Source organism: Phycodurus eques, chromosome 13 (genome assembly GCF_024500275.1).
Source record: "Phycodurus eques isolate BA_2022a chromosome 13, UOR_Pequ_1.1, whole genome shotgun sequence".
Classification (NCBI taxonomy): Eukaryota; Metazoa; Chordata; class Actinopteri; order Syngnathiformes; family Syngnathidae; genus Phycodurus; species Phycodurus eques.
In genome coordinates, this window is record NC_084537.1 from 12,900,293 (window position 1) to 12,914,598 (window position 14,306).

At 39.6% G+C, this 14,306-nt stretch overlaps 1 protein-coding gene across 2 annotated transcripts in view; it reads left to right on the forward strand.

Annotated features, from left to right (window-relative positions):
* itga6b (integrin, alpha 6b) overlaps positions 1–14,306 on the forward strand; it is a 22,194-nt gene continuing 7,888 nt past the window's right edge. The window contains exons 1-16 of one of the 2 annotated variants that reach the window (XM_061693418.1): positions 1–318; positions 6,619–6,746; positions 6,835–6,914; positions 7,988–8,249; positions 8,535–8,666; positions 9,211–9,424; positions 9,527–9,720; positions 10,621–10,718; positions 10,815–10,942; positions 11,002–11,091; positions 11,952–12,013; positions 12,095–12,264; positions 12,332–12,472; positions 13,396–13,511; positions 13,588–13,744; positions 13,831–13,908. In XM_061693418.1, the coding sequence (XP_061549402.1) occupies positions 146–318; positions 6,619–6,746; positions 6,835–6,914; positions 7,988–8,249; positions 8,535–8,666; positions 9,211–9,424; positions 9,527–9,720; positions 10,621–10,718; positions 10,815–10,942; positions 11,002–11,091; positions 11,952–12,013; positions 12,095–12,264; positions 12,332–12,472; positions 13,396–13,511; positions 13,588–13,744; positions 13,831–13,908 (2,223 nt within the window). In that variant the 5' untranslated portion in view covers positions 1–145. The remainder of the gene's footprint in view (positions 319–6,618; positions 6,747–6,834; positions 6,915–7,987; positions 8,250–8,534; positions 8,667–9,210; positions 9,425–9,526; positions 9,721–10,620; positions 10,719–10,814; positions 10,943–11,001; positions 11,092–11,951; positions 12,014–12,094; positions 12,265–12,331; positions 12,473–13,395; positions 13,512–13,587; positions 13,745–13,830; positions 13,909–14,306) is intronic. The other variant, XM_061693419.1, reaches the window with a different exon arrangement.

The window sequence follows — 14,306 nt, forward strand, 5'->3', positions numbered from 1 at the left end:
ACCGCGCAGCCCCTCCTCACATTCCCTCAGTGTCACTGGGCTCCGACTGCAGCGAGGACTCACCTATTTTATTTGTATTTTTATTTTTTTCCACCCCCCCCCCCGTAACTTTTCCAGAGATTTGGGATCCGGCACGGAGAGGAAAATGTCAGGTGGACTGCGACTGCTGCTGCTCGCCTTGCTGCTGGGTTGCGGCCGACCGTCTTCAGCCTTCAACCTGGACACCGACAACGTCTTGCGCAAGGACGGAGATCCAAAAAGCCTGTTCGGCTTCTCCATCGCCATGCACCGGCAGCTTCAACCGAAGGATAAAAGGATGTGAGAGAAACTTTTAAACTACGTTTTTTTTCCTCCTCAAATGTACATGTTACGTCATCATTAATTTGGGGACCAGGTAAAGGTGTCAGCTCCTTTTCCACAACAATGTGTCTGCCCTTCACTTTTCGGTTAATGTTTAACAAGTCTCGACTTTATATGTGAAAGTTTAATGATTAGTGAGCATTTGGGCTCGTTCAGGATCGCGTGCGCGATCACGTGGCGCCACAGGTGAGAGCGAGCACTTGACTTTAGACAAGCAGGGTTTTAACTAGAGGTGGTAAAAGTACTCAAACTGCACTGAAGTAGAGGTACAGATAGTAGTGCCACAAAAGTAAGTCAAATGGATTATATCTAGTAGTACTGATTCAACACCTGCACTTGCATAAAAATGAAATGGATGAAAGGTGCAAGCATGTTTTGACAAAGTAACAAGTAGAAAGTACAGTACTGTTTTCATTTAGGGAGTAATAGGTAAAAGTCGTCAGAAAAAGTACAGAAAGGCTGACTCCAAAAGAAAAAGAAGCTTACTCAAGTACATGAATGAGGTATTGAAGTAGGGAGTAGAATGTACAATTATCTGTTTTAAAATGTAGTCAGTAAAAGTAAAGTAAAAGTTGTCAGAAAAATGAATTCTACAGCAAAGTACAGCTACCTGAAAAATCTACTTAAGGGCAGTAGAGTAATAATAAAAAGTCACCAGAAAAATAAATACTCAAGTAAACTACGGCTACGTGAAAAAGTGAAGTAAAAGTAAAAAGTTTCAAAAATGCATACTCAAGTACACGTACCTGAAAAATGTACTTAAGTGCAGTAAATTAAAACATCAGAAAAAAATTTCTAAATTACAGATATCTGAACAATCTACTTAAGTACAGTCACAAGGTTAGTTTTTTTTTTCCCCTTTGTTGCTTCCCACCACTGTTTTTCATACACTTTTTAAGAGTAATACAAAGTGATGACAGTGATTCATATATGTATGTGCTTTGAACATATACAAAAGACACCAAATATATTTATGTATCTCAACAAACGTGAATTAAAAAGCTAAGGAGTGCGTGCATATTTGACAAACCAGAAAATAGCTGTCAACAATTTACTCTGGAAAATAAAAATAGATCCTATTATAAAAAGATTTGACATTGGCAGTGGTAGAATGTCACCCAAGTAAGTGGCTGTGTAAAGTTACTTTTTAGCTTTTTCTTTTTCTGCCACATTGTGCTACTCCTATCTTGCAAAGCAATGTTGTACTTTGGATCCCCCCCAAAATTAAATCCATGTGTTCGCAGTGACCTTAAATAACAACATGTAAACATTAAAACATTTTTAAATTTTAAGTCAACAACAAATGTTGTCTTATACAGTACATATGCAAATAATACTAACCAAAGGGTTGCTATTTGTGATCCTAGTTAATCAGACCCATAGTTAGAATCTGTGAATCAAAAGAACCAGAATGTTAACTAAGGTTGAAGCACTAAATCAATTGATCCATTAGTCAATCAACATAATTAATTAGTATTCCTTTGATACGCAAGGAAAATATCAAATACTGTAAATTCAGTTTCTGCACTGATTGCAGGGTAATGAATACGACGTGTTTCCCAACTTTATTCAGCCAAGACACATATTTTACTTTAGAAAAAAATCTCATGGCACACCACCAAACAAAAAAATGAAACAAAATGTGGATTTACAGGTTGAGTATAAAACCTTCTGCCATCTGGTGGCAGCACATTTGCTTGCCATGGCTGTCACTATATGTCGCCAGCATAGCTAGATGAACAAAGATACATTATTTGTATTTCACGGCACACGACTGTACAACGTAACACTTGTTGATCTAAAAAAAACTTTGTTCCTGTCAGTTCAAGTCTCCTGTCAATGGCGCAATATCCAGAGTCCCTCTATTGGTTGGATACAGATGCAGTTGTCTCGCTGAGTATAGGTTGAGACACACATGCATGTGGCGCATCAGATTCCAAACTCGGGATATGCGTGTGCATGCTCGAGCAAGCTGCCTTTTGTTTGGCAAGATATGCACAGAGCACTGACAGAGCTGGAATGAGATCTGGTGAATCGCGAATATGTGAATTTATTGATTTACAACGGCATATGGTGAAATGTGTGTGTGTGGCTCCATCTGTGCCCCACACTCCTAACACTTTAGTCACAATAAAGTATTTAGTCATATCTTAGTCAGTTCTTCACAGCCTACAGCGGTGTTGTGCAAGTACCTGCAGGTGGGGGCACAAGGAGCTGAATGGGTTGTGTACCTGTACATGCGTCTGTGTGTGTTTGCATGAGTAAGTGTGTGTCATCACAGGCAGACTGAACCTCCTGCATGGTGAAAGTGAGGGTTTAAAAGCTTGACTAAAGTTTGACCGATGCATGTTATGAAGTTTGCACATGTTATATGAAAGTGTGTTGGGAGTGTATGACGCTTGTACAAGACAGAGTGTGCACTGTGGCCACTTTATTAGGTACACTTATGCAATCTAATGAGCAACAATTCAAGATCACTCACTCCCAGAGAGGTTTTGATTGGATAATGTTAAATGTTGTGGTTCGTTTGCTGCAAAAATTGTACTCAAGTAAAAGTAATGTTACTTTAGATTTATATGACTAGAGTAAAAGTGAAAAGGTAGGCCTCAGAATAATTACTCGAGTAAATAGTGAAAAGTCCTGAGTAACTGGAGGTAACTGTTAATAATTTAAAAAAAAAAAAATTTATCACTTCAAGTACGTCAAATATACAAAAATATAAAATAGGAATGTGCAACTTCAGCTATTGCCCAACAATATCACTATAACTAAAACAATCGATTCAATCTTTATAAAATAACACATACATGAAGGCAAATTCAACCGCAAGTAATGGTCTCAAATCAACTGTGAATCCGCACAATAGGCTCACCAGAAAGTGATTACATAGAAAATTTAAGTTAGCCATGTGTTTTTTCAAGTCAGATGACAGTGCATGACATTGCTTTTCTTTTTCGTAGTCTGGTAAAACAGATTGAATGTGAGGCCATGACTGTCGTGTCCCCGCTGACTGCGAGTCGCACACTGTTGTTTCCCTACATTGTTTCTTCAATGTTTGTCTACAGAAATTAGTCACTTTGAAAACTGTGCTTCAGTGCGGGGTCGCAAAAACGCGGTCGTGCAACTGCCTGGCTCCGTTTGATTGGTCAATCAAACGGACTGTCAAATGACGGTAGTGTTTACATTGGCTTGGTGAAACAGAGTTATTTGACAGCGCCCAAGAAACAAGTCTCTCTGATGAATTAAAACAAATAGATGGCGCAAGCAATAATAGATAATAAAAGTAGGAAAGAAAAGCCCACTAGAACATCTGAACTTTGTTAGGGTTAATCAAAGGCAGGTGAATAGTAAATAGTGGCAGGTGTGTGCGGACTCCCATTTATCATGAGCTTGTGGTTAATTCTGAACACAGCCACATCCCCAGTTATGAGGGTGTGTGCACCTGTGCAACCACATTATCTCAATGTTGTTTTTTACGTGTTTTTTTCTTTCTTTCTTCCAATTGAGTTGTCAAGTTTATTGGTCACATTAATGGTGGGAAAGGTTTTGAAATGGTGATCTTGGTCTGATTTTTATTTATTCTTTCACAAAAAAGCTGACATTTGAAAGGGGGTGTGTCGTGTGTAATTTGCGGCTATGGAACCAGAATTCCAAAATTTGTGGGAGTGATAAACTTATTCTATTCTATTCTATTCAAAATGTTTCAATATGGTGCAGTGCTGCACCAGTGCAAGCTACAACAGCAATACTCAACATATTGTTAAAAAAAACCTGTCTGAAAGTGTCAAACAAAACTCAGCATTATTTTATCATTTATTATCCGTATTCCGTATACAACTTGTACAGAATCCCATTAGATTTTTGAAGTATAGTATAGTAACTTGAGGTTATGAGGCTTGTGTATTTTCTACATAACAAGCAGGAGTGTCAGGTTTTTGGTTCCCTGGATTTTCACCTGCCTCAGGTTTTGTAAGATTATCCAACATCAAAGACCTTTTTTAAAAAAACAGCTGAAGCTGAGCAGAATTCTGACATAAATCTTTCATTCATCCTGGCAGCAAATAGAGGTAATTTTTAACAGACTTGGGATGGGCTCCTGGCAGACAGTTTTAGGGGAAAAAAAAGTTGGGCAGCATATGGTTGCAGGGACCTCTCTCTTGCTCATTCTCTCTCGCTTGCTCTTTCTGAGAGGGCGCTTCCAGATGTTGCTAAGCAACAGGCTGCACCCCAGAAAGCACTGCAGTGTTTAAAAAAAAAAGAAAAGAAGGAAAATAAAAATAAATTACGCCTCTGTCGGTGGGATGTCTCTGTTATGGTCACTCTGTTGCTCAGGTCTTGGTGTCCCAGTAATTCCGCCCCATGGCATGTGTGTGTGTGTGTGTGTGTGTGTGTGGCGCACACGCTGCCTCTGTTTTTCTTTGTTCTTCCTGTAGACTAAGCCATCGTAATGGGCCTTCTTCCGCCTCTGCTGCTCAATGATAAGATTAACAGCTGGGTCACTGTCAATGAAGCAGTGGGTCATCCGTGAACACATCATGTCTGCACTATGCTCCATCCATCCACGTTCTATATCCCTTATCGTCATTAGGCTTGCGGGTGTGCTGGAGCCTAAACCCAGCTGACTTTGGTGGGAGAGGCGGACTACACCCTGGACCAGTCGCAAGTTAATCGCAAGGCACAAATAGAGACAAACAAAAATAACAGTTGTCGTTTAGCCAATTTTATTTTTTACTTGTGAGTAAAAATTAGAGACACGTGCACTGTGTGGTGGAAGTGAACTCAACTCAACTCATTTTACAACAAGCAGGAGTTTGCCAGATAGTGAACAATTTTTCCCCAAAAGTTTTCAAGCTGTTTATTGCCACTCCCAGTTGATTTTTACTTTCAAATTAACATGAAAGAAAGAATATTACATGTTGTGTATCTTAAACTACCACATAGATTTGCCTTAATAACGTTTATGTTAATGCTAACAAACAATGTAAAACACCATAGACGGGCTAATGAATAGCATTGGTGACGTGGCATTATAACCCTTCGATAAATGGATATTTGAACACAAACGGTGGAAGAACACATGTAGACAGATAATATAGCAATACTGACAGGCATATATTCTTTGTCCTCTGTGAAGAATGAGTCATATTACTGTGGTTTACTGAGAAGTGACCCTCTCCATGTATAGTACATCCATATGTACTATACATTATACTATACTATAGTATAACTATACTATACTATTGCTAAGGGACGTAGACCAGAAGGAGCAGTACAATGTCCAGTGAATTGAAGCAAAAAATGAGGCAAAACTGCTTAATTCTTTACATTCTATTTATGTAATTATGTCATTACTGTATTATTTTACAAAGCACAATATTATAGAGTGTTATTATTATTAAAAAAAACACATTACAAATATATAATTTATTTTTTTGGGGGGGGGCTGGAACAGGTTAATGGCATTTACATTCATTTCAATGGAGAAAAATTACTTTGAGATACGGTGGTCACGGAACAAATTCAATTTGCATCTCAAGGCAACACTGTATATGGAAAAACGTTCCTCTGTTCACCATGGATATTATTTTCAAGTCAATTTCGATTGTATTTTTTTTAACTTTGTGGGAACAGTTTAGGGAAGGCCAATTTCTGTTCCACCATGATTGAATTAGAAGAGATTGAAAGCCAGGACCTCTTCTGTCGGGTGCAACATCAATGATCTTTGACATCACAAATGTTTTTTTGTGGTTTAATGGACAAACATTCTCACAAACAGAAAATATTATGGAAGTCTTTTTAGAAGAGTGGGGACTGTTACAACTGAGAAGAGGGTGTCAGATCCATACTGGGAATCATGAAAAAATGTGAATAATATAATTCAAATATTAATTTGCAACACTGTCAGCGTGCAGAAGGAAGGATAAAAAAGAATTATGCCTTGAGGCGTTGATGCGCCACAAAAGCTTCCGTTCAAAAGATGACATCCTTGTTTTTAGGAACACTCGCTCATACCGTCGTTCAAACGGCCTTGCCTCCATCCTCAACTCACAAAAGCATCGTGTGTGTGCGGAGGGAGATAGAAGTCGTCTTTGAATTGGAGTGCGGTTGCTGTGTTAGACACTGGAATGTGTGATAATGCAATGCTCAAGAGGAAGAGTTGGTAGAGTGAAGTCTAAGCTTCTGAACCGGCACAATGCGCAATTGATGGAGCTGCAGATGGCGTTTGTCCTAATAGATGCCTTCACGTGTCTGTTGTAGGATATTGGTCGGCGCCCCTAGAGCCAAAGGTTTCAGCGGTCAAACGGCCACAGTGACGGGGGGACTCTTCAGCTGTGACATGAGCTCACCCTCTACAGGCTGCGTGAGAGTTAACTTTGACAACGACGGTGAGATATTTGCTGACTGATGCCTGGGCACATTATGCTTTTGAGCTTTTTAGTTAATTTCACACTAATTGCTTTTTAAAATGCGCAGAGGACACCACCAGAGAAAGCAAACAGAACCAATGGATGGGGGTGACAGTCAACAGTCAGGGCCCAGGTGGCAAGATTCTGGTAAGCCAACCAAACATTCTGACAACTTCAACATCAATAATGAAGAATAAAAAAAGTTTTTATTGTTTCTGAAAAATGTACGGGAAGCGTGCATCTGTGAACACTCCGTCACTTTCAGTAACGACCCAGGCTACACCTCACTCCTCCCCCTAGACACTCCGTCGAGATGTACCCGGTAACATATTTCCTTGATACAATTACGACTTTCCTGCTTGCTTGGGCACTGGCACCACCTTGTGCCATTTCAGAGCATTAGAGAAAGAACACAAAAACATGTAGAGGTACGTTTTTCCGCAAATGGATGAGGATAGGTGTCACAGAAAACTAGGTGGTTTTGTGAATGGCGAATGGCAATTAAACGGGGGTTTTCTGTGTTTAATTTTTCGGGTCACTTCAATTAGTACACTTCTAATGAGATCCAATGCAAGAGCTGTATCTAATTCTACCACATTTACTCAACTCAACTCAACTTTATTTCTCAAGCACTTAAAAAAAACAACACAACCAAGTCCTGTACTTAATAAAAGTCAAACATACAAAGAAAGAAAGAAATATGCAAATAATAATATTAAATAGAATATTATTTTCTTGTTTAAATATATTATATACAAATGTATGTTTTTAACAATATGTTTATTATTGCTTTTGTACTTTGCAATGGGTCATCAAATACATAAATCAAAAAGGCAGATTTTTTTTTGTAATTACAGATCTTTAGATAAACATCTGAGAGTTTTCAGGCGTACCTAATGAAATGACCTGAGTTCAAAAGCAGAAAATATGGATTTTCTTTCCCTATCCATAACAGATGATCAAAAGTGATGAATCAGATCATAATGATATATTTTAACAATACATAATGCAAAACTGAATATACTACTAAGGAAAAAAAGTGTTCTTCATGTAAGCCAGAGAGAGAAGTTAATTACATCAGTGTTCGATTGTAGTTCGATTGTAAAAACACATAAAAATGATCGCTTGAAAACATACGATATAGCGGGGGCGCCAAAGTTGAGCCGCGATATAGCGGCGTGATCACTGTAAATAAATGTTGCTTTTGTTCCCCCACGTAGACCTGTGCCCATCGATATCAGCGCAGGACCAATGTGAAGACCACCATCGAATCCCGGGACATCATCGGCCGCTGCTACGTGCTGAGTCAGGATTTGAAAATCGATCCTGACTCCAGCGTGGACGGAGGAGGCTGGCATTTCTGTGACAGCAGGCCGAGAGGTCACGAAATGTTCGGCTCCTGCCAGCAAGGCCTCTCTGCCACTTTCGACAAGGACTACCATTACCTCATCTTTGGGGCTCCTGGAACATACAACTGGAAAGGTGACCCATAAGAATGTGTGATTGCTTGTTCCATTTAATGCGGAGAGACCGATGTTAAGCTTTAAATTTGACGGGGCGTAATAGCAAACTCAGTAAAGGACGAAAGTGTCTAATTCAGAATATGGAGCTATTTTCTCATTTCGAATACTGTACATAATGTGCAATTTCCGAGTGATACTCTTTCAGCGTCTATTTGACATTGGATTTCAGCTGTTAAGGATTTTTATTTTTATTATTATTTTTTTTAACTGTACCACTACTTTCCCCCCCCATCTTCTTCTCTAGGTGTGGTCCGTCTGGAACAAAAGAACGACACCCTCCTCGAGATGGGCATTTATGATGACGGGCCTTTCGAGGCAGGGGATGAAAACGAGAAGAACCCCGATCTCGTCCCCGTTCCTGCCAGCAGCTACCTTGGTGAAGCACTCGCTCATCATACTCATCATCATATTTTAGTGAAAATCCATATACTTAGAAGTGGATAGAAAGAAGTACTAATTCAATTCCTGTACCTTAAGGAAAACGTGAAAGAGTACAGACTATGAAAAAGTAAAAATACATTTTTACTGTCTTCGCACACAAAATAGTTTACCTCTTATTAGCTTACATAGTGCTCATAGTGAAAAGAAGCAAGGAGTACAAACTATAGATATCTTTTTTTTAATCTTTTTCTTTTTTTAATGTAGGGAGTACACGTAAAAAGTCATCATTAACTCAACACTCAAGTAATGTACACATACCTGAAAAATCTACTTAAGTACAGTAAAATAAAAGTCGTCAGAAAGATAAATACTTAAGTAGAATAAAGTAGATGTAAAAAGTCATCAGAAAAATTTATACTCAATTAAAGTACAGCGACTGGAAAATCTACTTAAGTACAGTAAAGTAAAATGTCAGTGAAGTACAACCCCCCCCAAAAATCTACGTCAATGACGAAGTACTGCATCTGTACTGGTCGCAGGTTTCTCTCTGGACTCGGGCAAAAGTCTGACCAAAAAAGGTCAGCTGACGGTGGTGGCGGGAGCCCCCAGGGCCAACCACAGCGGCGCGGTGGTACTGCTCAAGAAAGGCCCCGATACGAGTAACATCTTGCTGGAAGAGTACACACTGGAAGGGGAGGGGCTTGCCTCATCTTTCGGGTATGACCTGGCCGTGCTGGATCTCAACGGGGACGGGTGAGTAAAACCGGAAGTGCAGAATTTGATTTTATTTTTTTCAGCATAAAACATGTATGGCGATAGGGTAGGATAGTAGATGCTGATGGTGTCGTTTGATAGCTGGGAGGACATAGTGGTGGGAGCGCCTCAGTACTTTGAGAAGGACAGCGAAATCGGAGGCGCTACGTATGTCTTCGTAAACAAAGCCGGAAAATGGGACAAGGTCACCCCCACCAGGATAGACGGCCCGATGAACTCCATGTTTGGCCTGGCTGTGGAAAATCTGGGAGACATCAACCAGGATGGTTACCATGGTGAGGCTTCTGATTCAAGAATTTGAAAAAAATCTGTTCCAGGGCTATGAAAACTTTATTAACTCTACGGGCAACGTTTGAAGGAATATTTTGTTTATTTCTTTATATAGTAGTTAGCCACTGTTAATGAACAAATCTGATGTAAAAAGAACAACAACCAAAAAATACTAACCCTTATCTTGGATGATGGATAATAAGCATGGAATGTGCAGTGGACATTTTCTGTTTGGGTGGTGAGTTGCTTTTCATAAAGACTAAATGCAATTTTCTTTTTGGTGTACAGTAAACCCACGCTAAAAATTAATTGACGCCCTCCTAAAAATGTTTATAATTGCTTATAATAATAATAATACAAACCATCATGGTACCACAAACTATGATCCTAAAACTTTTTAATATCTTTTTAAATGCATCTTACAACATTAGCCTTAAAAATAAATGTCTTACAGATGATTTGGTTTTGATATAATGCACTGGAAGTGCACATGTACATGTGGCGAAAATGCTCCATAACTTCCACTACCAACCCAGGCTATAATTTGCTCCATCCTTGACATAGTTGACATGTTTCCCTTCAACAATACTATGTTGACTCCAATTACTAATTTCTTATGAACAAGGGATTTGTTGCCATCTTGTGGCATACATCTTTGTTGTTGTAAAATTATGACTTTTTTGGGGAAAAAATATGACTTTATTCTCAAACCATTAAAACCTATCTTGAAAAAATATGACTTTCTTATCATGAAATTACAACTTTTTTCTTGAAAATAGGCAACTGTTTGATTCATGTGTCATTTATGAGTAGGTAGTTAGGATTCAATTTGGAAATGTGTTTACCCTTGGACCCAAAATGTTTGAGAACCCCTGCTTTACAATCAATCGTCTTCACTCTACTAGATTTTGCAGTGGGAGCCCCATATGACGATGACGAGTCAGGAAATGTCTACATCTACCATGGATCAGACACAGGACTCCAGTCCAAAAAAGCTGCACAGGTGCACAAACAAAACCCCCTCTTAATCCAACATAATGTTGAGAAAAAGTTGTCATCTAACACTATTGAACAAATATTCACAACATTTTCGCTGTAGATTTTGTCTGGCAAGCCTTCAGGTGTGACGATGTTTGGCTACTCCTTAGCGGGTAACATGGATCTGGACAAGAACTCCTACCCCGACCTGGCTGTCGGATCCCTCTCTGATGCCGTCTTTGTCTACAGGTGAGTTCTGCGCTCTATTTTACCTCCCACCTATAGAGAAGCTCATCCTGTCTTTTCAGAGCCAGTCCGGTCATCGCCATCAAGAAGGAAGTCAGTTTCACACCAAAGGAAATTGACCTGACAAAGAAGAACTGTGGGAACAACTTCTGGTATGTGGCTTCGTACACAAAACATCACTTATAAAAGAGCAATCTTCAACTGTGCTCGAATTGTCCTAATTTGATTCATAACCAATTAGTACACCTCCGGTAATAACCACCCTCCTGCATATGCAAGCATTTTTTAAAAATTTACTGTAGATTTTATTTTCAGATGTGCACCAAAACCTGCTACATTAATGCTAACATACGATGGGAAACTCCATCGGCACATGGGGTGTTGTTACCCTTTAAGCAATGGATATCGGAACACAAATAGTGCAGCAATACATGCAGAGAGATAATATGACAATAATCACAGGCATATATTCTTTATCTTCTGCGAAAGACTACTAGTATCACTGCCATACTGAGAAGCCGAGACAGGAGCTGAGTCTCCAGTACAGTACATTATATGTACCCATATGTCTGTCTTATACTGCCCCCAGGTGGCCAAGGCGCACACACCAAAATGAGCAGCACAATGTGCATTGAAGGATAAAGTGTGACAAAAACTGTTTAATTCTTTTTTATTCTATTTAATTACGTCATGACTGTAAGTTTTTGTGTGTATACAGTATGTATATGTTGGCATTCTCTTTTTCCAATTTTATCGAAAAAAACACATCATCTTTCAATCCAAATGTAATAATCTCCCTCCATGAAGTTTAATCCAAGCAAGACCCAAGTCCCCAAAATTGGCGACTTAAGTCTTACTGCAGTCAAGTCATGTGACTCGAGTCCCCTCAACCCCCACCACAAAGTTTCACAGAAATTTCTCAAGTCGTTTTTGCATAATATCACTTACTGACTTACTAAGGTCAATGAAAAATGTGCTTGCTGGATCATTTCTGATTGTGTTCCTACCTCAGCATGAACATTGAAGCTTGCTTCACCTACACTGCCAACCCCAAGAACTACTCTCCCAGACTGAGTAAGATCAATCAGTTTTCCCTTTTAGGAAACACCGTTCCTCTATTTGTGCAGCAAAGCTGACTTTTACGTCCCGTTCTAGTTGTTGCATACACCCTGGTGGTCGATGCCGACCAAAGGAAGAAGAATCTAATCCCCAGGGCCGCCTTCACTCAGCAGTCGTCCTCTAACAGCAACTACGAATCCAAAGGGACCGTCGTCTTGGACACCAAAGGAAGGAAGCAGTGCATCACACGCCAGCTGACCATACAGGTACACGTTCCCCGTCACGGAACTCGAACGAGCGAGACCTCCAAACTAATATTACGTAATCCCACAGGACAATATTCGTGACAAACTTCGAGGGGTACCCATCGATGTGGATGTGGAGATCCAGAACGGCAAACGCAAACGCAGACAGAGCTCCGCCGAAATGCCGCCTGTCCTCAATGCCAATGACAAAATAACAACACGTGGAGAGGTATCCAAGACTTCTGATGCCTAAAACCTTTTTATTTTTTTTTGCCCAATCAGTTTTTAGCATCTGTGTTGCCATGTCAATCTAATCTGCCCGGGGCCTTCAGAACCAGAAGTGCTGGCTACTCTAAACTATACAGTAAACTATATAGCAAAGTTAACCACAAGAAATGGTGTTAAATTATCTTTCTTTGTGTACACTCATGAAACAGCAAACTAGGCTCACCAGGCAGAGATTGCATAGAAAAGTTTTTGTCGGCTGAAATGTGGACATTTTTAGCCGTACACATATGACAGTGTATGACATAATTTTTTAGTCTGGTAAATGTAGATTGAATTTGAGGTGAGTGGTGTTGTGTCTCTTCTGACAGTGAGTCGCACATCGTTGTTTCCTCAGATTTTCACACAGTGACTTTGTATACCTTCATGTGACCACCTGGCTCCGTTTGATTGGTGAAATGGAGTCAATCGTCACTCGCGGTTACGTTGGATTGGTGAAAAAGAGTCTCGTTGCAGCGTCCGAGGCACAAGTCTCTCTGACGAATCAAAACAAATAGATCGCGCGATGATGTTCAATGTAACAAAATCAAAGTAGAATTTATTCTTAACAAAAATACTCAAGTAAATTTAAAATGTATGTTTCATTAAAACTACTCTGACGAGTGCAATTTATCCAAAAAGTAAATGTTGCAGACGAAATGTAGCACATTACCACCCACCTCTGCTCCTTATAAAGTAGATTTAAATGTCGCACAAAACACTCATTTGTGGCCATGAAATAGATATAATACAGTGTGTGCAAAAAATATAAATTTTATGGCCAAGAAGTAGTTTATTTTAGGCTCGGGTGGAGCTACAAAGACATTCTGAAAAGTCATTTCATTTATGTTATATCATGGACAGTATGTGTGAATAATATTGTTATAGGTGCAATTTGTGAAGGAGGGTTGTGGCAGTGACAATATTTGCCGCAGTAACTTGAACGTGGCGTATCGCTACGGCTCCAAGACATCAGATGATGACACCTTCAAGCCGTTACCATTGTAAGAAAATAAATAAAAAAAACTTTTTTTATAATGCTTCTTCACGTTCTTAACATTTCATCATCTTTGTGTTAAGGGAGAACGGTGTGCCACTGATCTCGCTTAGCAAGCAGAAGGACATCGCTTTGGAGGTCAAGGTGACCAATAAGAACGGAGATGACGCACACGAGGCGTCAGTGGTCGCTTCCCTCCCACGTGCCCTCACATACTCTACATTCCGCGGCCCACCCAATGTATGCTTTTGCCGTCTCGCACAAACAATTTCCCATTCTTAACGTCGTCTCACTTTATGGATCTGATTGAAACACTCCAATTCCAGGTAGTAACTTGCACGGCCAATAAGAACGGCTCTAAGGCGACTTGTGAGCTTGGAAACCCATTCAAACGGGATTCTGAGGTGAGTGATAAGCAAGTGCATCCTATGTGGACTTTCTCTAAACTCGCCTCTTCTCTAGCGGTTCGTGAAAGAATGACTGCCTGAGTACTGTGCATTTGTATTTAACATTTAAGTTCATTATATTTGCATTTAATCTTAAAGAGCTGTTTCCTTTTTTTTGTAACATTTGTTTTCAAACATATTTAAGTTCAATTTTTAGTCAACTCTTATTTGTAATACATTTTAATTAAATCATTTAAAGCAGGGGTGTCCAAACTTTTTGCAAAGAGGGCCAGATTTGGTCAGGAGAAAATGTATGGGGGCCGACCATTCGGCCTGACATTTGTCGAACCATTACCATTGTAAATGAACATGTAAATATGTAACTGTATCACTTTGCTGTCTGCAGCTAGGTCGAT